Here is a 25,117-nt window from a genome sequence, read left to right as displayed (position 1 = left end):
TGAAGACTCGTTAAGAGATGTCTCACAGAATAATAATCAATAACTGACCTGAAAGTAATTTCAGTGGGACATGTGTGAGTTTAAACAGCTTAAAGAGCTGCACAAGAAATGTATCACAGATGGCTGAAATTTGTTCTGGCAGTAGAATAAAAAAGATGTTTTTTATATTTTCCTGCAGGATCACAGCAAACGATGCTATAGAGATATGATCATCTTGGCAGGCCACAAAATTAATGTATATATTTAAAAAAATGCTCTGCCATTGAAGGACCGTTAAAGCTTAGGGAATAAACAAAAGACTACAGGATGTTTTCCTTTGTTTCATAATGACAGCAGCGCCTCATTGCTGCTAAAGCGATTTTTCAGCAGAACAATGAACCCCTACTGCACCCGCTCCAGAGGTGCTGGGCTGCAGCTCATCCAGTTCTGTTGGGGTTAGTAATACAGGAAGTAAAATGTTAGCAGGCACACTGTGAGTTGAGCTTCGTATATTTGAGCTTATTTGTATTTACACTTGGAAAATGGGCACCAATAAAAGCAAATACCATTTCCTATATGGATGTAATGAATGTCATTATGGATGAATTTGAACATATTTGAACGTGTTTTCTTTCTATTGTCCTTTGGAAGTGGCACCGAATACCTAAAAATACACGTGTCGCATTTGGGAGAGTTTGAGAGAGAGTGCTGTTTCTGACAGAAATTTCTGGTCTAAACTTTCCCAACTGTTTCAGACCACCTGCATACGTAGCTTTGATCTCAGGCAGTGTCTCTGCTTCGCGTCTCTCCCCTTGTGCCCTCCTGGGGTGCCGAGGCTCATATTTTGAAAACCTCAGCTCTACAATGAAAATGTAACTGACATAAAACAAACGCGGTCTCGACGTACTTGAATCAAGTCTGACAATTGCGGAAAGGAGAAAAAATACATCCAAAGAGACATCCAAATAGACTCAAAATCAGAAAAGTGCGCTCACATCAACGTGAAGATACGGAGCTGAAGTTTTCCTCTGAAATAAAAACGGCATTGGGTGAGTAATTGCTCCCTGTATTTCTATCGATTTCTGACAATATTAAGATACATTTAAACTAAAACTGCTTGCGGTTACTAACCCGACCATCCATCCTCACACGGCAGTGTGAAATCGTCTTACTTTCTTAATTTGGAAAATGTATTAACACATTAATGCTTTTAGGGCCACTGTAGTGTTATGAAATATGTCAGCATTTAAAGCCGTGATGTGGAGAATTTTATGTGATTATAGCATCTTTCAAATTATTTGATGTCATAACTTTTCTTTATACTGAGAAATGAGACTATCCCTTTAAAACGGGTCCAGCTACAGACTTATTTTGCAGAGCATTTATCTTAATCGGGGTGTCAGAGTCAGAAATGGTCCGGTTCTAACTAGAGCTGCTTTCACCAGCAACTTGGTCCATCGGATGTCGTAATATCGAACTGTTTCAAAGCAATTTGCAGTCCTCTGGGTACCTCCTGGGGATTGAATCAAATTTGAAAATAAGGAGACAATGAACAGACCACACAACGCAGTAAGTAAGAAGTATATAACCAAGTGTATTCCCTCTGTTAATGTACACATATTTAGAGTCATCTCACTGGAACACTTTACAATAACATTTAGAAAGAACAGGAAGATACTGGGAGAGTATGCTCAGAATGGAGAAAGAGAGAAACCAGACAAACGTGGCAGAAGAGAGTAACGACGGAGCCCGTCAAGTGAAATGACTACCATCTTGTCTCTCGCCATATAGACAGAAATAGATATAAAACAAATTAAAGTAAATAAAAATCAGAGGATGGATAAAACCTGCTTTCCTCACAGGGTACGGGGACATACGGTCTCTACAGAGAAAAAGGAATGCATGAAGAACAAAGAAAGAGGCTAAGGATGACAGATGGAGGATAAAAGAGGACATTTTCTCCTCTGGAAAAGGAGAATGCATGGTTTCATGTTCATAACCCAAATCATATTTGCTCAGGTACCAAAAGAAAATACATAGAAATTTCAGTTTCCCAGAATCATAGTTATTTTTTTTTCTCCAAACAGGAATGATAGTAGGGAAAACACATTTCTCTTAGCAATGGGATGAAAGTCAAATATTTAGACATTTCACAAACTTTTTTCAGAATTTTTCTTTTCATGGTACAGTTTTCTTTTCTTAATAGACTTGAGAAAATTGGAATACTAGAGTTCTGTTGTACATCTTTCAGGGAACTGCTGTTCTCCTTTTATTTGTGTGCTCTTCCCATTAAGTTCGCTTTGCCCGCGGGCTGCCGTCAGTCCAGTCAGGCTAGAGAGGGGCGAACGACACAGTTGCTCTTTTTCAGCTGCTGCAAGGTATCTCTCTCCACAGTGGAACTCCAACACGAATGAATTCAGAATCTCCCTAAAATGTCTCTCATTCCTCCAGAAATGAAAAGAAATTTAAAAAAGAAAAGAAAAGAGCAAACCAAAGTGACTGAGTCTTGCAGCAAGGCATTCCATCAGCCGCACTGTTCATGAAGGGGGGGCAGGGGTCTGAGGAACGGGGGGGTTGGACGGTGAAGCTGTTCAAGAATCCTATCTTTTGCTGTGCACGTCTCAGCAAACACACTTTTTGATTCGTTCACATAGGTCCATATGTTTCTGCAACGTCTATACATATATTTATAATTATATAGAACAGAGTTCATCTTGTTTGCTGGAGGTTTTTTCTGTTTTTCGGTGATTAGTAACTTGTAAGGACGTGACAGTTTCTCTGCTGGCCCACTAGGGGGCACCTCAGAGCCCCAGATACACATGACACAGATCTGCTGGAACAAAGGACGACCAAAGGGGTGTTTTTTTTGGCCTCGATGAGTTTTTGGCGGCTAAACGTACAATTTAGCATCCGTTAGGTTGGAGCGGTGGCATCTCACGTAGTTGCTACTTTTAATGTTGTTACGATCATCAGTCATCGGCGTCATATTTTTTTGTTTTTTAAACTCCACAGAAAGGAAAAACAGTTTATCTCTTTTTCGTAAATGAATACTACATGCTTGAAACACGGCAGAGTTTACATTGCATCGGCTGCTGGGCACCGTAGACAAGGAGAGAAACAGAGTTCGTGGGTGAACGAGAAGGAGAGAGAGAGATCCGATGAGAGGTGAGAGATCGGAGATGTCGAACACTTACAGAGGTGGAGGAGCTGGATTTGACACAGTGTTTCTCTAAGCTGGCAGTATATTGATCTGCTAATTCGAGCCTGGTTGGAAAAAAAATCTGTTTGATACTGTCTAAGGTGACGCAGGTTCTCCTCAGAATCAAGTACAGGCCTTGACACCAATACTGATGGTGATGCTTTCCTACAGTACTCTGGATATTAAGCAGCTTGTCAAATGCTAACCCATGAATCACTGCTTTATCAGCATTTGCTACGTGGTTGTTGGCACGGTATGTGTAGAGATGTAATAGCCTTTCCTTAAATCCACACTGTGGTTAGCATTGAATGCAACTGAAGTTTAGTCTAATCAATCAAAGCAATGTGGAAATGTGTGAGGAGAGCTGTGATGTCACTGTGCCATCTCATTTTGCTGCCTCCCTCTGATTCGAGATGAACTGGTAACACATATGAGCACCTGACAATACTTGAAGTTTGAAATGAATTAGCCACTGTGATGTGTTTGCAGTTTTCCCACATACTGCCTTCTCTCCCTCCTTCTCCCCGCCGTCTCTTTCCTTTTCTAAGTGCTCTGCTGTCTGCCCCTGTGTGTCACGGCGGCACTCCCTCAGACGTAGTACTCTTTGTCTTTGTTCTTCTTGTTCTTGGTGACCGTCTTGGCAGTGCTGGGCTGTTTCTCCTTCACCAGGGCCCCATTGCTCTGTGTGGCTGAGTTGCTAATGTAGTTACGGCTCTGGTCCACCTGATAGGAGCCCTCATCGCGGTTGCGGTACTTGTACATGGCGTACAGCAAGATGAGGATGCAGAGGGCAGCGGCTGCCACGATGCCCACCACCATCCCGGTGGTGCTGCTCGACTGCTGCACTTCTACGGCACCCGGGAGCCCTCTCTCTGGAGATGTGGGGTCTGGAGTGGGAACATGAGGGAAATTTGGGGGATAGGTTATACCTGGGACTCTACGGTGGCCTGGATCCAAAGAGGGCTGGGCCGGCGGCAGCAGCACTTGGTCCCGGGTGTTCATTTTCCCGGCAGGGATGTTGTTGCTACTACTGCTGCTGCCGCCGCCGGCTGACTTGATGCGCGGGTTCAGCTGGTCGGGGTTGGCTGTGGGGGTGGAGGAGAGAGGGGGGCGGGAGTTGGGGAAGCGGGAGAAATGGCGGTCTCGGGGGTTTTGGACGCCACCCTCGACGGCCGGGGGAGGGGGGAGGACAGTCCTGTCGGTGACCAGGGCGGAATTTTTGTAATAGTCCTCGTCATCTGACTCGGTCATCTCCCCCGAGCCGTACGCCGACACCTCGATGGTCTCCTCGCAGTCCTCCTGGTCCAAGGGGCAAGGGGGCCGGCCGTTGGGCAAGGGGAGGGATTCTTTGGTGGTTTCAAGCAGGGTGAGGAAAGGGCGGTAAGTGGTGGGGGGCGGGGGTATTACTGGGTAGTGGGTGGCGATAGATGGGGGGTCTAGGGAGTCCACTGTAATAATGGGCAACACTAATTCACCTCCTAGGACAAGAAAGAGACAACGAAGGAAAAGAGTGTTAGAGACCACCTGAGGGAGAGACGACTTCCAGATCAACAGAAGAAAGACAGTTCAAATGTTACAGAAACACCAGTATTAGAACAGCACTACAGCTTAACATGAGGTTAGTTCTACAAGTTTAGTCTGTTCTATTTAAAAAGTTAATATGCTGACTAACCTTGAGCTGCATTATAAAACAAGATGTAAGAATATACTCTAGCCTGCACCTGCTCCTGACTGTTCTGACCTATTTCGCTGTGCTGCATATTCCTACATGTCATATCACTAACACAAGGTAAAAGCAGACTACAAATTACACTGAACAACGTAACATCTATTGTACTACACAGCCTATCCTTCACTGCTAACCTTTCTAGTCCTACCTACGCTGACTACGCTAGCGCTCAGATGTTTCTGCTGTGATTGGTTAAATAAGATAGCAAACCACGAGGTTCAGGTCACTTACATCAACAAATTGGCCGCATGATTTTTGCATGAAAAAAAAAATTACAAAAAGAAAGCTGTGTAAGATTGTTCTCGGATAGTGATAAACAACTCCCCTCCCCTCCCCACCCCCACCTTTGTTTACCTCCTCTCCTCTTTTGTTTCTTTATTGGGTGAAAAATAATCAGAATGTAACAAAAAAAAAAAAAAAAAGAATAATAATGTATTGTTGCATTATTCACTTGTTCTCCCCCCCCCCCCCAAATTCACATGAAGAATTGTCTCAATCCTATTTTCCCCTTTTGGGCATGGTGGCTTCTATGGCTCATTTCTAATTAGCTTAATCTGTATGCAAACCCTCAGGAGCGGCTGCAGAAAACTGATGCCTCTAATTCTTAACCCAAACTCTCAGTGCACTACACTACAGCGCACTGAGTAACAGAGTATTAAATAATACTGCTCAGTTTTTTATCATGACTCCCTCATGCCCACTTCCCTCCCAAACACCACACGTTAAACATGGGGGAATGATGTTCTTTTCAAACAGCCATCAACACAAATAACATTAAAAAAAGGTCTTAATGAGCCAGAATTTCAGTTCAAGCCTCAGTTATGCAATTTTAGCCCAGTGTGAAATAAGCTTCGACTTTGCTTCAGTTCAGATTATTGGGGAAAAAAGGTGCATTTAAGAGGAATCCTTGTATCATAGACTGAAATGGTTAGACATATCAGGAGTGTGTTAAAAGGAAATAGAATATTAATAGCAGTAAATTTACACACTCAATTTTCTGTCCAGTGTTGCAAAAGGGTCAGTAAAGGAAACAGTTGAGAAGTATTGCAGAGTGAATTAGATTACAACACATCTTGGAGGGGGACAAAAGGGAAGGTAACAGCAAAACATAAGCAAAGAAATGCCAACATCACCAGCATAAAATCATGACTCTGGCTCTGTGTTCGATTGATGAGGTAAACCAGGGAGACTCAGTGGGAGAGAGTGGCTGGATAAGGCGTTTCAGGAATGAATGGGAAGGGAGGGGATGGTTAATAGGAGGTTCTGGGATTGTAAGAATTCCTCTGTGGCCTTTATTCAGCTCAGCAGCACTCAAACACCCCCAAACCCATTGGTCAGTTACAAAACCCCCACATTTTCACTTAAAGAATGGCAAAGGCTTTGTTAAAAAAAAAAAAGGTAATGCATTGGGTTAACAAAGCCACTGCGACATATCAGCATATAACAACACACTTGAGAGAAACGCCTTGAAATAAAGCAAAATGTGAGAGCTGTAAAGGAGAAAGAAACTTAGTAATTCTTCAACCTTTCTAAGTTATTATTTCACCACCTCTACTGGAAAGGCTAGTTTCCATGGCAATGCTCAAGTTATTTCTCTCCCATACATTTTCTGTCTGTGTTTGAGGGATGAGTTTCACCTTGAAGGCGAGAGGACAGCAGAGTGTGGCGGCACATTTGAGGAACAAAGCAGATTCACTTCGAGTAGGATTTCCCCCAGTGCGTTCAAAAGAAAGAAAGAAAATCTTTGGGTTTCGTGAAATAACTCGTCAAAGTCGCTCCAACGAGGGGGGTGGGGCCAACGATTTGGGAGCGCAGAGAAGATCGTTTCTTAGAGATACAGGACGCATGTGCGAGTGAGGGTGACGACGAGACGTTAGCGCTATCTTTACTCTGCCGTCTGTCTGCGTGGCACAGATGCTGCGAGTGCAATTTCGAGCTTCATACCTGCTGCTCGGTGTGCAGCCTGCCCATTACTGAGAAGCTACCTCTGCTCACAGTGCGTCCTACTTACTGTACGTGCGGCTGACATGGCAAATAGATGCCCCTGTTACAATAAACATTTAATGTAATCCTCAGGAATCAGGACCACTGTGCTTCCCTGCTTAAAGTCTGCTTATAGGAGCCCCTCGGAGTGACGCTTACAATGGTTATTAAATATTTACGGGAGGCTCAGAGTCATCATGCACAAGTGTACATAGAAAGGATTGTTCAAGCAAGTGACCCACATCGCTCTGCTGTCCTCTTAGTTTTTAGAAGCCAAAGCCTGAAGGCCTCATGGCATTATCCCATATGACTGGCAGGCAGCAGCTCCTAGCAGAATAATGAACCTCAGCCCTCATACACAGAGTGAGCCACATGTCAGACCTCCAGGCAGTTATCAAGTGAAACATCTTTTCATTTCCTGTTGTGCGACCTAAGCCTACTGCACCAATATTTAAAACCAATCAGCAACTTCAATTGGCTTTCCGACACTGCACTGTGTGGTCCCTGTATGCAGCTCTGGTGCTGTTAACAGCCAGGTTGGAAGGTGGGGTGGGTGGGGGATACATGTCACAAATGTCCCTGCATGTGTTCTCCTGCTGAAAGCTGCCAAGAACCACAGACTGATGTAAACCAGAGGAAACCCAGGAAAGTGAGCATAAAATATTTAGGTGAATGCATATTATTTTACATCAAAGTCATCAGACCAAAACTGGGATTTACTGAGAGCAGTTCTGATGCCTAAAAAAAAAAAAATTAGGCATGATTCCCACATGTGGGGGTCTGTTTCTTTAACATTCCCACTCTGTCATTTCAGCGTTAAAGCGGGAGAGACTCAGATATTCAACCTGATTGATTGAGTTTGACTCTGTTGATTTGAACAGCTGAGGCAGACGTTTAGTCCACATGATGAAATTTCTTTATCTTTACCCACATGCCTCTCCACTGCGTTGCCAGTATGAGTCACCCCCACCCCTCCTATTTACTCAAAATAAGCACAGGGCAGATGGATACTGATGCATCCACGTCGGTCTCCTGACAAATATCGTTATTCTGCTGATCACATCACCCCGCTCACATCCATTTGAAATATTTAGAGCAAAAAGGTTGTTTCGAGTTTCAGCATTCTGTAATTCAGCTTCGATTAGGCTGCAGATGGAAAATCTAACTGCGTGTCTGAGCATAATATATTATCCCTTTCTTGCTTCTGAATCCCGCTACAATAGGTGGCCCTATAATCGGTGCAGGGAACAAACCTGCTTCTTTATATGTGGGGCTCTGTAAACTGCTGCTGCTGTTCTCAGGTGAAGTGACTTGTTTTGACAAAAAAGATATGATGCCCTGCTCATATTGTATCTCATTCAGAGTCACATATTGTGCAGCAATAAAGTCTCCAATCTCCATGAAGACATTACCATGTCAGAGGTTCAGACAATCTGCAAACCATCATGTTTCTCCATGGTGCTCCGGGGCATTTGTTTACAATCTGAAGCTAAAGCGGCCAGATTTCCTACTCAGAATGCAACACAAGGAAAAAGGCCATCCTCCCTGAAACATTTGGTTCTAATTAGAATTTCAAAAACCACTTTTCTGTAGTTTGCAGAATATGTATAATTTTTTTGTAAATGACAAAAATGCACCATTGACCAGTAATGAAATAAAATGGTTACAGGCATGTGAATAATGTTGAGTAATGCATTCTTCGCTTGTGTGATTAGGCTGACTGAGCACCTCTGCAGTGACTGGGTATCCCGACTAAGACTGTGATCCATATTTTTGGTACTGTAAAATAACTCTGCTAATTAAAGACAATCACCTAAAGCCCTGCAACAGACTGGCCCTATGGTAGCTGGGAGACGTTTCATTATAACTCATGCAAACTCAAGCATTCATCATGGAGCTGATGCGACCTTTACTCAATTGCATTATTTTTTTCCACAGAAAACGATCAAATCAGAAGGCTTGTTCCAAATCTGACCAATCAGACACAGTAGGGGTAGAGGCTTGGACAGTAACACTTGTCTGAACCCTGAAAGGATGATGTAGCGCTTAGAAAGCATCCTGTCATGCAGGTTCAAGCATCCATACTACTCAGGATCCAACCCGTGGAACCTATATTGATAAACTTGGGCCTGTTACTAGCTAAGAGCGATCAATAAAGCATCACCCTGACAAATAACTAACACCCAAACCCATCGACTTGGCTCTGAGTCACATTGAATGCGGAGGGGGGCCGAGAGGCTCCAGGTCACCCCTCATCTATCACCCAATCTCTTATTTTCACTCCTTGGCCTAAGAAGAGCAATTCGTAGGTTGTCTCTATAGCATGCTGTCTGATGAATTATTGAGGAGCTCCTCAAAGCTCTGATCTTGTCAGAGTAAAACCGATATAGAGCCTACAACATCCTGGGACTGATAAGTAGCTTGGAGAAAAGCAAAGTGAGGTCATGTTGGGGTAGAGAACAGACAGAACATGATATATGGAGACAAAAAGACACAGCTTTAATGTTGGACGGATAGAATCTCAATATGTTTGTTAGTGTGAAATATAGTTATTATATGTGTAGCAAATGATATGCATCTTTGGAGACTCTTTCCTGTCTGTTCATTTTCTGCTCGGTATATTGAGCTTTGTAATCGAGGTCCACATTTCCTAGCGCTTGTCACCCTTCTGACAGAGACTCATTACAAACACTGAAGTATCGAAACCATAGCTCTAATTGGGTGATGTAATTAAGGCTCTCTAACAGTCAAAGTTTAATTAGCCTGGTGGGAACGCCAGGAATCGTTCATGGGAATTTCACTCTCTCCTTCACTTCCTTTTCCTTCTCTCTCTCAGGCTCCCTCTGTACCTCCGCTTCTCTCCTCTCCCCATTCCTCTGTTCTGCTTTGAGCGCAAAGGAACGTGATGCACATCTCAATGAAAACCAGTCCTTCCCGCTCGTCTCCTCCTCAGGTCTTCTTCTCTGCACCCTGTGCTTTTTTCTATTTTGCATCCACTCTGAGCTTGTCAGCAAATGTGCAACAGCAGCTACCCCTCAATCACTGTCTGAGCGTTTCACGTTGAGGACTCTCATTTAGCGTGACACAGCCAAAACACTCCTCCACCAAATGCAGTTGTGGAAAAAAGGGAAAAGGAAAAAACAAGCTGCATCTCTTGAATTGTGTGTTGTGGTGTTACCAGCTGCAGGTAAGCAGATGGAGCTCAGCTGGTTGTATATATGAAGGAGTTGTATTGATCATCCTCAATTCATAACCATTGCATCTAGCTTTGCTTAACAGAAAATCCACAGCTGCCTTTAAAATGTTTCTCTCCTTCTTTCCTGAAGGCAGTTCAATAACAGCGAGCCGAACACTCACATGTAATTGAAAACACTGGGAATTGGTCCTATCACACAATGACTAAAGGCCTGTGTTTGTGCAGCAGTGATGGAGGGGGAACATGCTTTGGAGACAATGTTGATTCTGCTCTCCTCGTCCACAGTTTTCACAGAGGCTTATCCGACCCCGCCGGCTCGCTTCGCTGGAACTCCCGTGGCATCTGGAAGGTGTGATACAGAGCACGTGTGTGTGTGTACGCACAAGCGTGTTCATTGTTGCTCGGGAGAGTCGGAGGCAGAGAGAAAACTTTACACCCACAGAGTGAGAGAGACAAGTGCCTGTGTGGAAAGGTGAGCATGTCAGACACCGTATGTGTGTTTGTGGGGGCGTGTGAGAGAAAGAGAGAGATAGTGAGTTGCATTTCCTCATGGGAGATTAAGCCTGGACATAGCATCCAACCAAAAAAAACTCTCATTTCTTCTTTTGATAAGAGGGGGATTGAGTCTCTATTTCAGTCCCAACCACCTACAGAGAAAACTGCAGGAAAATGCTGCACTCAAGTTTCTCAGCACTGGTTCAGATCAGGTTCTCCTAACACAAACATACTGATAAATGTTGTAATCTGCTGCCATTTACAGTCCACCAGTCAAACCACTAATCCACAATCCTACAACAAACTTTTACACAGTTATTCAAGGTAACTCAAGTGCTTTTCGGGGAGCACATACACTGCTTAACAAATTTATTAGACCACCAGTCAGTACCAGGTTTATGCTACAGCTGTCCTAACAGTACTGGTAATTACCAAAACCATTTCCTATGTTTCTGTAATGACACAAGGTCTATTACTATAACAAGATAATAATAATTTTCTTAAAGACCTAATATCACCCCAGCCTGGTCCTGCTGGAGGTTTCGTCCTGTTAAAAAAGTGTTTTTCCTTCCCACTATCACCAAAACACTTGATCATAGGGGTCATTGTCTGTTGGGGTTTTCTCTGTATTATTGTAGGGTCTTTACCTTAAAAAAAGTCGTTGTGATTTGGAACTGTATAAATAAAATTAAAGTTATCCAGCAGTATGCACAAGGCTCTTTAATCAAAATTATAGTTTTAATACTAAAATATAATTATTATATTTTAACATTTGAACTTAGTGTTTTGGAAAAAATAGAAACAAACAAAAAAGCACATCTTTGTTTTTCTTGAACGGTTTTAGTGGTCGAATATTATCCTTGATTCATTTCTGGGAAAGTCCAGTGTGCCGGCTCAAATTCAGATATAAAAACATGAATATAGTTTGTTATTTGTCTAATAAATAACAAAGTAATTTTTTAGTTTTAAACGTGTTTTTGACAGATTTCTAAAATATTTGTTTTTTCTCATTTTCCATCATATAAAGCATGTTCTGCTGAAGCTACACAACGGTTTGATTCCACGGTGATGCATTAAACTCGTCTTTCACATAAAACCACACTTAGCTTATAGCTAGTAGTCGCTAGCAAGTCTTGTTTTATGCTCCAGGAATTTAATGTTTTCTATTTTTTGACAGTGGCATCATAGTGGCTCTGCTTTGATTAAAGGTTTCACCCACACCAGAGTCAAATCTGTGAACCCATTAAACACACAACTCTTGTCACTCAAGATCTTTAAGGATGAAATACTGCATAATTTAATGTGGACATGCATATCTTCTGACTCTTGGAGTTTTAGAAGCCTTGACTTGTAGCTGCACGAGTAATTTGAATCTCACTTTTTCACTGAACAGGCATGGTTCTTGGCAGTTTTTAAATATGGCCAGCTTATTAGTGCTAGAAACCACAGCGGCAAGGAGTAAAACACATGGCCTTTAACTTCTACCTCCTGACATGGTGTCAGAACATTGCTTGACCCTCTGTTCACACTAACAGTGCCTCAGCCACCAGGTCTGCCAAGCTACAGCTGTGCGCCATGCAGAACAAGCTGTGTTTCCACGTTGGAACTGTCCTGCCTTGTTAAAATCGGGGCAGGGGATTGGTGCAACAGCTGGGAAAATGCCAGGTATTACCACATGGCTGAGCAACTGACAGACCACAATGCTGCTGACTGCCTGCTGCTTTAAAAAGCAACAAGAAAAAAAACTCAGAGAGTACACATCTGGCCAATCAGAGCTGCATACAGGGGGGCTGCGCAGTCACAAGGTATCATTTAGAAGAGGAGAAAGGGACATTGAAGTAGTCTAGGTAACTCTGCTTTTGTGTTTCAGGCTGCCTTTGTTTCCAGATAAAATACAACAAAGGCAGAACTCCCTGAGCTGACTCACCATTTCCAGGCTCGCACTCCTCCAAATCTTCGTCATCGCTAGGACATTCAGCCGATGCTACCAGGAGGTCGTCTGAATTCTGGAAGAACAGAGAGGGAGGAGAGGAGATACAGTCAGGACAAATTTTATTTGTGTAGAGGATACACCGAATATCTAAGCGGATTAAGAGTCTCTGGAAGTCACAGTGAAGGTCTTCGGCTCCACCGATGCCTAGTCTCACAGAAGCGTGTGCAGCTGCAGTACGAGAAGCAAACTTCCGGGGAAAACTCTTATCTGTAACTCAGTTACAACATGAAGATTTATTGTTGAGCAGTCTGATAGTTGTGGCACAAGTGCTGAAAATATGGAGGTGGCAGTGCTTTATGAGCAGCACCCGTGTGTACTTATGTAACAAAAGATGGAGAGCTCGAGGGAAACCAAAGTGAAACAATCTCTTTCTGACCCAACGCCGCCGATCAAAGAGGTGCAGCTTGTCGAAACAGCGCGTCAGCTCCACTGAGTGGGCAAAAGTGTCAGACATTGAAGGCTCTTTTGCACAATTGTTTTTACTTTTCAGCACATGCAGTAGATTATCTCCATTATGGTCTCAAGTATTATTTTTGACCTTGAGCTTGTAGACATTTGAAGTAGGTGATAAAGAAAACAGTAGACATGGAGCCTGTTGTGCCGGGTTTACAAGTACAGCGGGGGTCTTGAAATGAAAGCAGATTAAATCTGACAAGGTGGTTCCAATTTAGTAGCCCAGGTTTGTCCTCACTGCTGCATGACTCACACAGCTGCGTGTCTAGACACCCAAACATCCTGCCCTCGCCTCCTCTCAGCCTCTGGTTGTTATTCAAGAAGGGGTCATCTGATAGAAAATGGAGGGCTTTTATCAGCATAACTGATTCACTGCCTCGCAGAGTTTTCGCTCTGTTATTAATCCATGGCACGGGCATAATCATTTATTAATTACGCTGTGTCAGTTTGAGTGTGTGTTCACATCACCTAGCTCTGTCAAATGGTCCTAATGATCCCGTTTCAGTTTCCCAGCAACATCTCCATCACGCATGCACTTACATTCGTATTCCATCCATGCAGCTGCTTCGATATAAACAGCGCATAATGAATCCTTTAAAATGTGCACTCCTTTAAATTAAACAACCAGGACATCAATAAATGCACACGTCGGGCTGTGTTTGTGGCCATAAAAGTTAAAAGAAAAGAAAAAAAGTTTTTATAACACAATGTCTTACTGATTGAATTTCAAAAGGTTTTTTTCAGCCTCCTGGAGTTATGATGGCTGTAATTTCGTGCAACATCTGTGACACACTTTTAAACCCCAATTCACTACCTGACCCCCCTGGAACATCCAAAGCAGCCCCACAGTAGCACCGCTGACTATCTCCAAGCAGGATCCACAAGGACTTTGAACCATCTTCTATCCATCCAGACAAATCAGAGAGAGATGGGAGTGGAACACCTGGGAGTGCTCTCAGCTTAAGACAGCAGCAAGGGCGAGGCTTGTGATCTTAGTTTTATAACATCCTGACACCAAATTTGGGTCAGATCGAGACAAGTGATGACTTCCAACTGTTTCATGGAAACCCACAGTATCAAGAGGTAAAAAAGCAGAATAAATCAGACCCCCGCATGCACATCAAAAGGTAGATCTTTTATTCTAAGCATCAAAGCACATTATTCCACTATGATCAAAGCTACAGCGCGGCGGGTAGCTCAGAGCTTTTGGAGAAATTGAAATTTAAGTTTCTGCTCATATATAGTTAGATTCTTCCACTCCTGCATTAATATACCATTGCCATGTTTGGTTTTTTATCCATCTGAAGAAAAGGAAAAACAACGAGGCAACAATTCCTAATCTGACCACATGACTGCGACGGATCTAGAGCAAGGATGTTAAAGTCACTTGACATCATGAGCCACATACAGCTCACTTCGATCTTAAGCGGCTGGACTGGCGAAACTTCCATTTATGCTGACGTACAGAAGTTTAAGTGCACATTTATTCACTGAGATATTTCAATATAAGAAAAGAAATGCAATGGAAGAAATCTATCAGCACAACTCTTTGGGCTTGAATTATGAAAAAATAAATGTGTAAAGTTACAGAAAGTTCTGCGAACTCTGACTGTACTGTAATTATAAAAATGAAAGCTTTTGTTAACTGACAGAAAATGTTTACTGTAGATACAAACATTTGGGCTTTAAATGATGATGCACAGTCCATAAAACTGTTGTATACTTACACTTCTTCTGTTTCAAATAGGTGAACCAGACATGGCCACTGAACAGGCAGGGAGTATCTGGAATCATGTAGTTCCATGAGGACCTTCTCTTTTTGCATTCTTTTCTTTTTAGGTGGAAAAAAGTTTTTATTTTGACAAAAACAAGCAAATCGCTAAAGTAAACCAAGTTACCATCACTTCCTGGATGATCTACAGCACCATATAATTCAAAATGATTAGTCAATAAAACCCAGAAACGAAAACCTAAAGATCTGTGAATTCATCTAAACTTCTTCCAGAAAAGTTGGTTTTCTTAATTATCTGATTTTTCGTTTTCAACTACTATTAATGCTGCACATAACAGACTCTTAAGTGGCATTATTCAATGTTTCCTGCTGTATGGACCTTGTCATTTACTTTCTGTTTCACCAAAGAATCAGCTACTTTTCTAATACAGCTGTCTATGCTTTGGACTGCAGGTTTAACTGGCTGCAAAATAAGTCTTGAGTTTATGATCTAAAGTGTCGAGTCTCATCGAACACAATGTGATGTTTATTTTGTAAATTATTTTCTGAATCAGTGTCAGGAAGGATGGTAAAGCAGGGTTGGGTGGGCATATATTGGGACTGACAAGTTGGTACCATAAAAGCACACGGGCTCTAAGTCAGATCCTCCCCCTTCAAATTAGACCTTCAAAAATAGAGCTTCACAAACCAATGGATAATGTCACATTGGCTACGCCTGTCTTCATATACCCTGTAAGATTGTGACTCACGTATCCCAAATTTTCGCCAGGCACAGTGATAGTCTGTGATTCTGATTGAGTTTGAGTCGTGTATGGGTTTTTGCTCCGTCTTGTCTGTTCAGCTTCGATACACACCGCTGCTCGCACTAAATACACTGTTTTCTTCCATTTCCCCCCCAACTGCTGTTCCTGCCACAAATATGAAAACAAACAACACTTCCAGTTCACCACAGGCACGTTCCCAGGACAGAGCCTGGTGTTTAAAAGAGCAAATATAAATGATTTCATACAGTCTGGTGCCTCTCAGCTGTTGTAAAAATCAATGTAATCCTCCACCCTTCAAGAGGTTTTGCCTAATTTTGCTAGGCTACAGCTGTGTTCACAGTTATTCTTTTGTTGCTTTATTCTGTCTTTCCTTTGGGTTGGGGGACAGAGGAGGTACCACACCTGGGACCATCTGTATGATCAGCGCTAATGTTTTTAGGCTTTTCTACACACAGAAAAATGCCTGTTTGATCATTAAAGTACATGCATAGTGACTCATAGGTAATATCTTTTGATTCGCCAGCATATATCCTTAATGCTATTTTTGTCTATTGTGGCAATACACTTGGTTGAGCTAGGTGCATAATAATCATAAAGATGGAGCCATTAAAATGTGTGTACACTATCTAAAAAATAGAGTCTTAGCAATAAAAAGCACTCTAAAGGTGGAACCGTGCTTTTTTATGACCCAACATAAACATAAGTCAGCAAATGGAATACACATTAAGGCTTGTAACAACCAAAAGGCAGACAACACTCAAGAGTCCTCTGCTATCCTAAAATGCTTCCGGATAATTTATCAAGCGGGGCAGTCTGGGGCTGCCAATTTCACATCACAGACAGATGCTTTTAAAGCTCGCTATACGCTCAACGTGGAGAGCAGGTTTCGCCAAGAAGTCTGGAGGCCAGAGACATTGAACCGAGTGCATCCTACATGTGGCATCTTAAATCCATGTTCCACTGATCTCATGTTTAAAGAGAAGAGAGAGAAACACTAAATCACAGACCAACTGATTGTGCCAACTGGGCACAATCAAGATGCTGTTGACTGCGAAAGAGCTCTGACAGGTTTTAGGTCCAAAACTTTTTGTTTGTACTTCCGTGGCACCGATAACCATGCCTGAGACAAGCGCACCTTCATATTTTGTCAACTGCCATCAAAGTATTAGTTTGATGAGCCTGTGGAGGCCTCATTAAGGCTGACTTTTATCAATGTACAAGAAAGAAAGAAAAACAGTTGCTGCAAAACTAAAAGTTTTCTTTAATCTGGGTGCTCGCAGTATAACTATTGTGCAGTGGTGCCAACAGCTTCACCTTATCTTTAGTCTAATTGGAACTGCCACATTTACCCAAAATGAGGCACAATAGGAAGGTTTGAGACGATGATAAAAGGACAAAGACGAAGATCTAAACACATTCTGGATCTGCTGATCATGGTTTTCAGGGAAGAGTGTGAGTGGCTCGCTGACTGATCTCAGATATGCCTCTGTGGACATGAAGAGTGCTAATGAACACAACTGAATAAGAGGAAAGCACTAGTAATTGGCACCGTGCTTTTGTGTTTTCCGCGACACCATAAGAGTATGCCATAGAGCTGAAATTGAAAGTATGGAATTGACAGGTTTTAAAGCTTTCAACTAATTAAGGTACAAAATCTTTACAGCGCCAAATATAGCTGACGTACAGTACATCCACGAGCATGGGCGACAAGCTTTCAGCGCTTCCTCTCATGGCCTGGATCACACTTGTCTTTTTGCACAGCACACAGTTTATAGCTAATGATGCTGGATGTGAGCTGGAGCGTATTCCCCTCCTGGATCTTGTTATTAGGTCTTTTTATGATGGCCTGCCTCTTCCATCTTCTTGCATGTGGGCAAGGAAAAGGTCCCCTACCGTTTGCTAATTGTCACTTTCCGTGCTGGTAATATGTGCCTTTAGCCCATGTGGATAATCATCAGAGCATAAATCACAGCCTCTCACATGCACACAATGTAGACTCGTAAATGGAAATTTATTGTGTCCTAAGTTGTTGTGCTCTTTGTGTAGCAAGATTTCCTTCTCGAGATGGTCCTGCCTTCGACCAGCCTCTGGATGAGCAGTGATTTCTAGGATCCTGGTCAGCCACATCTTCTTAAAGAAAATCAAAACCGCAGTGTTGATTGGTCTAATGGATGGATCAAACAGCTGAGGGCTGTTTGACCATCTGAATACAGCTGATAGCTAACAAGGGGAAACTCGCACACAGCACAGAGCTGAGAATGTGACTGTTTGACCTTGTAGCTGACATCTGATTTCTTTTGAAATCTCTTCATGTAAGAAGAACCATCTGGTTACTTGGCCATGCTGTTTAATCTTTCAAATATTGTTTTCAGCAGTTTGAGGATTTTGGGGGAACTTTAAAAAAGCCAATTAAAACTAACTGGCAATGGTCCATCACAATGCACAGCACCAGAGCATCTTCTTGCCTCGGTGACTCAAACAGCAGCCTTTTAATTTTTCTCTATGAATCATATAAACAAGCTGGCATCACTAGCTCACTTTGCTCACCTGTGTCACACTGTCCCTCATCGTTGGCGAGCGCTGTTTGCGGGTGGTGGTTGTGGCCATGGTGGTGGTTGTCTCCATGATTGTGGTGGACATATCAGCCAGCGGGGTGGTGGAGGTGGTGTCGGTAGTCAGCACCGAGGGCACGTCACCCACCAGCCTCAGGTTGCCCTGGGTCTGGACGTTGGGGTCGCCCTCGGCTGCTAGTTTGAGGACCTGCAGGCCGTTGTAGTACAGGCCTGAGATCTGGCCCTGGAAGTGGCGCCCTTTCTCTCCACCACCGATTTTGATGAACGCTTGGCTGTTGAAGATGGTCAGCTGGCGACCTAATATGCGACAGATGACAAGACGGAGGGATGAAGGAGGAGAGAGAAGTGGAAAGAAGAGAGGTCATGAAAGAGGGGAAGGAAAGAAAGGGGCAAAGAATACAAATCAGGTTATGATCTTTAGGTGAGCTTCAACATGAAACACGGTGAATCGGAGGAGATAGGGGGAGTGTTTCAATCACAAGGGATTTCCTGGGTAACACTTTAGGGAGATTGGACCCTGGCTTGCTGCAGTTGCAGTCATTATGGAGCTAGTCACGTGGCACATTCCCAGAAAAGCACCCTGAATCTGGCAGTCAAATAGATTGCAGGAGCAGTCGCGGATTGACCCTGAGACTGAAGGTTCACAGCAAAATGCATCTCATTTGCCCTGAGATGGAATATATTAGAACAATGCTGGGTCTATGTCATTGACCTCCAATGCACATGAGCTGCACAATGATAAAGTATCTCTGCCAGAGGAGAAACCATCACCCTGCTTTGCCATCTAAAGGAGGAAAATGAGATTCTCATTGGAAGAAAATGTTTAATTCAGCAGGGGCTGTTCCTCTCTGTGGTCATTACCATTCATCTGGATGGATAGATGGATGGAGAGAGGACAAAGTCAACCGTTTAACCAGGGTCCAATACTAATGTGTCACCAGGTCTTGTGGTGTAGGGGCAGAGTGGGGGCAGTCTGACAGGTATAGTTTTTCTCCCTGTATTTTCTCCAACTGACATCCGTTTAGATTTTATTTTATTCACCTCCTCCCCTCCTCCCCCTCCGACAGGCATGCATCCCTACTGTGCCTGCTTATCCCCAACACTCAGACTGACACAATCTTTGACCCCTAGTGAGACTCACATGGACATCGGGGAATATTCAGGTTAGAGGAAAACTGTTGGAAGGATGTGGGTTAAAAACAGTCCTTATGAGGTAATTACTCAGAGGAGAAGGATGGGAGAAGCTAAAGAGGTTTTTTATGGATTAATCAATCCCTGCAAGGAAAGAGAGAGTGTGTTTGTTCGTGAAAGGGATACTGCGCTAATGTGTGCATTTGGGAGTGAAATATTGACTCAGTAGACATGGTGGGCTACGAATCTTGGGCCTGAAGGGAGTGTGTTTATGAATGTGGTTGCGTGTGTACGTGTGCATGTACGCATATTTATTACGTCTTGTGCAGGTATGGGAGATTACTCCTCAGCGCTTCTGCTGGCACTCCTGCTCAAGTAATCTGCTCACAGTGACTTCCCTGCATGTGATTCAATTAAATAACAAATTCATACTCTGAATAACTTTCTGAATGCTTGTTTCATGGTTTCAATCAGACTGTAAGCTGGTGACAACTTTCTTCTCATCAGACGCTGGGGACAGGCCCAGGTCCCATTTGCTTTCAATTAGGAGAGCTGAGAGGGTTCTTCATCACTATAAATATAATTTACTCTTCATCTATATGGGTGTGCTTATTTTGACCTGTTTATAAGATTCAGGTGTGCGGGAATATCAGAGGAATTATGTCAACGAATGCTTGTGTTGGTACGTAAATGTAAAACTGCATGTTTAATCTACGTGGGTACGTAGACTCTACAGAAGTGCTGAAGACATAAATCTGTTTCCTCGATGAGGGCCATTACACATGTCAGCTTATTATCAGATCATTAGACCCACCAAGGTCCCACAGCGGACTAGGCTCCTGTCCCCTAACTCTATAATAATGAGACTTAATGTCTGGCATATGCGCTGTTGACATAATATCTGACTCTTATTCTATTATATCATTACTTAGCATGTTTAGTCTGGGAGTGATGCTGCAATAAATAGAACAGGAAAGGATGAACAGACTGTTAAACTACGAACATCAGCCGGGAAAATACAGGAGAAAATACATGCACGTGTATACACAAAGATTCACTTTAAACATCAGGACTGAACACGCGCGCACGCACACACACACTCGCTTGCACTAAAATTTTAGCCCACTTAATGAACCCCACCCCGCACACGTTCACAAATCAGCCCAGAAGGTCTCCATTGTAAACATCTTCACTTGGACTGAAAGGGTCATAGAGTGTGGACAAGTTGAAGACATGGTGTTTTTCTATTGTGTGTGATGTGAAACTCCAAGTCACAACATGGTCTGTTCAGATAGGACAATTTACTCCACAGGAGTTAAGTGTAATGGTGGCAGAGTTACACTCTGAGCCAGTGACACAGTCATAAGTAAGCTATATTGACAAGCGGCTTATGATTATGATGTAGAGTAAGGAGGATTAGTAATACCTCCTAGAGTCACTGCACATGCATTCATGTATCATACATATTTCTTAAAATGTCCAAGCATCCGTTGGGTGACCTATTTAATGCCTCTCTTTGTAAAAGAAAAAAAAGCCTCGAGCACATGAGAGTACTGTGGCCATTTATGTGCTCATCCCATATGAGACAAAGAAAGCCAAGAAGAAAGGTGCCCTCTAGACTAGATGAAGGGAAATCAGTGTTTGTTTTTGTAGCTGTCTGCTCAGGATGAGACTCTAACAAGGCCTGATGAAGTTATTGTTTCAGGGTCTGCCGGGTCAAATCAAAAGTGACATGTGGTTTTAGAACCAATTGTGGCAGCAGGCGTAAGTGGGGCGGGATGGAGGCGAGGAAAGATAGAAAGAGAAGCCTCTGCAATGACATGCAATCACGGTGCTTAATATGACAGAGCTGGCTGTGGCGCTGCTGCAGAGAAGAGGGTGTGTGTGCATGTATATAATAACTTATGAAATGTGTCAGTGAAATGACCTTTATGTGTGTGATAGTTGGCCTTTTCAAGTAGTGTCTATTTCCTCAACATTTATTTACATACACCTCTCCCTCTGTGTGTGTGCTTGTGTGTATTAGGCAGCAGCACAGCACACATGGGTTACACATTGATGAGGCTCTGTTTCACCAATTTCAATGTGTATGGATGTGTTTTGCCTCTCTCCACAGGAATTTTAAGGTGATGGGCATTTAATAGGCAGAGGCTTGACGATGGAAGCAGCTGGATAGGGGTGGCTGTAGGGTGGGGTGGTGGCGTTAGAGGGGCTAAATGGATTGGGGTGTGTATGTGCGTGTTTGTGTGTTGGGACGAGGGGCTGACAGCCAGCATTTCATTATAATGGGCATCCACAGCCATACACAAAGCCTTAATTAACTGCAATGCAGAGACCAGAATGGTCAGACTTCTGTAATCAGCTACTGCAGAGACTGAGCGGAGTTCATACATCTATCCCTCTGTTTATATACCCATATGTCTGAAAATAATTAAAGATTTTAAAGTGTGAGAATTACGAGCAAAAATAATAAACGGCTATGCATATTCAAACATGAGTGAGTGCACTGTATATACATTTAGCGACAAAGATGTCTCTAAATGTAATGGATGCTAATGGATGCTAACATGTTGATGTTAAGTAGGAAAAATGCTTTGCCTGACAGACTCACAGTTACAATCCCAATATATTCCCATTCTAAAATGCTAAACTTCACAGCATTAAAAAGCTACAGCTTAACAGGTGTAGGCTATTTAACTGTACCTCTCAACAATGTTTGTAGTGTTGGTGCTTTTTAAAGCATTTTTATTGAAATTAAAGTCCAAGAGGTTTGTCCTTCAGTTTTGTTAGTGAATCGCTAGTATTAACATGTTAGCTAACACTAATAAACTACATGTGCCATTTCAGTTCTCCAAAATCTGAATGTTAAAATCCAGTCCAAATTGGATGTACAGTCTCTGGTTTGCTAGCATGCTAGCTATTGGTAGATAACAGGAAACAAGGTATAGCTGAAGGTGAAAGACTGTCTCAAACCATTATGTATTATTTCATGCCTGATTATACTGCTAAACTTCACAGCCTGGAATAAGGATCAAAATTCTTAGAATTCTTAGAATTTCAAAGGAACACATCTAAGGCAACAGGGTATTCATCTGATAATTGTGATCTCAGGCAAAAATGATGGACCAACAAACACTGTCATCTAATGAGCCACCCTACCAGGATGGCTAAAAGCACACATTACTATTAAAGCTACAGTCGTTCAGTACCAATTGAACATGGAAATTGATTTTAATGATCAGTTTTCGCACCACCAGAGCAGAAAAATCTGCACAACCATCCATCTTCTTCAGCTATGTTCAACCTGATATCTACAAATAGCTGCCAAGGTAGTCTTAGCTACGTAGCTTTATGTGCAGCTATAAAAAAAAAAGCTTTATTTCTTGTAAATGCAGATGGTGCCTTGTTAAGAAATGCAAACTGAGAGAGCAGACCAGTTTGGGCCTGTTTATAGCGTATTCTCTCAGTGTCACTCTGAGAGACAAAACAACATAATTTTATGGAACGATGAGATGTAATTCTTTCCTTCACCACATACCTATATTTAGCATAAATAATGGCCCTTAGATTTAAATCCATAGGCTATGTATTTAATGAACAAATAGGGGAATACAGACTAATAGACATGAAAAGCTGTTGGTGATGAAGTGATATGGATAGAAATATGCTGGAAAGCAACATGATCTAGGAGCCTTATGATAGCAGTTAAATACATACAATATATATGTGTGGACTCCCTGCTATAGTACACTTTACCCCGGCCTGCAATATTATCAAAGGGCTTTTCCTCAGCAGTGTCTTCAAACAAAGCATATATATTTTAATAAAACAAAAAAAAAATGCTTGAAGTAAATTAGCATTATAAAAATCCATACATGTATAATTTACTTTCTTTTAATGCTGGCCACAGTGAAACTCCTGAGTAATCTACCCAAGCCTGGAGAAAAAGAGATGATAAAGAAAGGTTGGACAGAGTCTTGGAGAATAGGGACATAAGAGATGACAGAAGCGAGGGAGGATGACAGACGAGGAGGACAGAGAAAGAGCAAGTGTGCATGAGGACCGAATGTCAAAGAGACAGAGCGAGGGCATGAAGGGTGGATAGAGAGAGTGCATGACAGGCTCGATAAAAAGAACAAGAGGAATGATGCAGTTAAAGAGTGGCTGCAGAGACAGACATACAGTAACACACAAGAGTAAGACGGTAAGAAGCAAGCAGAAGGGAGAGTAAGTCATGTAGTGAGATGAAAGGCAAAAGGAAAGGGGGAAAAAAAGAAGAAGAAGAAAGTGCAGTGAAGTGCTTACTATGGATATTAAATGATCACGGGAAGCACTAGTGAGTCACCTCCAGCTTTGCACCCTGATTTTCAAGTATAGCCACGTAATCACATGGTTAACTTAGTTATAACAGGGTTTTATATCTACCTTCCTTGACTAATGCCAAAGCTTCCTGCTGTGTGTATCCCCACAAACCTGCTGTTTGACCGCAGAAGGTGCTCATAAAGAGGACGTAGGGATACATTAACACAGAGGTGGTGAGAATACTAAAATAAAATACCCAGCTGTCAAAAACAACATTGTAAAAACGGACCTAAGAATTGTAAAATTTTGTGATTAGTGATAGATGGTGTTAAATTTGTCTTTCATTAGTTATAATATGGTAAAAGTGATTGAACTGACACTTTTATATTCCTAATACATGGCTAAATACAAAGTCGGTGGTGAAAAGAAATTCCCAGAAAAAAAGACAACTGGCCCAAAAATGGTCCATTTCACACAGTGATTCTATGTGCACACTGACTCTAAGACTGGGTGGAAATTGCAGTGGACCTCAGCGTCTTCAGTAAGAACTAAAAATAACACACTGAAATGATAACCAAACATCTATTCAAGAAGATTTTTGCAATAGCTACAAACACCGTTAATATCTTGCATGAAAAGTATAAATGTATCCTCTTTGTGTGCCTGAAGACATAATAAAGTACCTGATTGCACATTTTAAATCTTTTTATCTGGGCACTAGTTTCACTGCAGTCTGAGTTCTCTTTGATAAAGATTACCTCTTTGACCAAAAGTAAAATGCTCTGAAGCTGTAAAAGCACATTTCTACCTTCAGTCTTCCTCAACTAGAGAGAAATGGCTTGTCATAGATGAGCTGTGGTCAGTAATTACTATCTATGTTGAGCCAACCTGGGGAGTGGGCTGGTTTTAGGCCACGCTTGGATTGCTATTGCACAGATTGCTTGTCGGAGGCAGAAAAATAATGGTTGTATGTCTGTTGCAACCCTCAAAATGTATGTGGAGATGAGAGGGGGGGGGACGGCAGCCTGGCGCTGTGTTCTAGCCAGGTTTAGCCCTTCCTCTGCCTGTGGACCTGAAGCAGGAGGGAGGCACCCGGAGAGTGAAAGGAGTGGATGGTGGTAAAGGATGATCTAAGTGTATATGAGGGGATATGAAAAGCACTGCAGCTGGAGAGAGCAGTATCTCTCTCCCACCACCGTCATCATTACGCCTCTCTCATCCTCCTTCTACTCCTGTTATCTCACAGAGAGGAGGCATGCCATATGGTTGCAAGAAGCTTCTATTCCGAATGTTTTCTCTTGCAGGGTGGGAGGGATGGCCCAGAATTCACCTCTGTCAATGCGCTCCTTTTTGACGTGCAGGGTGCAAACTTGGACTGTTAGCGTGCAGAGTCTGTATTTGTTTCTGCGCACAAATCCTTCATGCCCCTGCAGAATTTAGAGTATCCGTATCAACAAACATGAACTCCCCCATTTCCATTTTCTTCTCCAAAGAAAAAAGGATAGGAAAGGATAAAGTCGAAGAAGGCAGGAGCACAATGGGGGCGGGGTGGGATGCTGACAAAGTCGATTATGAAGCGTTCCCAAGT

At 42.5% G+C, this 25,117-nt stretch overlaps 1 protein-coding gene across 7 annotated transcripts in view; it reads right to left on the bottom strand.

Annotated features, from left to right (window-relative positions):
* Positions 1 to 1,553: 1,553 nt before the first annotated feature.
* Positions 1,554 to 25,117, bottom strand: part of nrxn2b (neurexin 2b) — a 687,330-nt gene continuing 663,766 nt past the window's right edge. For 6 of the 7 annotated variants that reach the window (XM_084924605.1, XM_084924600.1, XM_084924602.1 and 3 more), the window contains 3 exons: positions 18,071 to 18,393; positions 12,509 to 12,587; positions 1,554 to 4,656 (listed from right to left, as the gene is read on the bottom strand). In XM_084924605.1, coding sequence (XP_084780731.1) covers positions 3,767 to 4,656; positions 12,509 to 12,587; positions 18,071 to 18,393 — 1,292 coding nt within the window. In that variant the 3' untranslated portion in view covers positions 1,554 to 3,766. The remainder of the gene's footprint in view (positions 4,657 to 12,508; positions 12,588 to 18,070; positions 18,394 to 25,117) is intronic. The other variant, XM_084924606.1, reaches the window with a different exon arrangement.

The sequence above is a fragment of the Perissodus microlepis genome, chromosome 3 (genome assembly GCF_051167445.1).
Source record: "Perissodus microlepis isolate ML-2025 ecotype Zambia chromosome 3, ASM5116744v1, whole genome shotgun sequence".
NCBI classification, from domain to species: domain Eukaryota; kingdom Metazoa; phylum Chordata; class Actinopteri; order Cichliformes; family Cichlidae; genus Perissodus; species Perissodus microlepis.
Note: the sequence above shows the minus strand (reverse complement) of the source record. Positions and strands in the feature narration are given on the sequence as shown.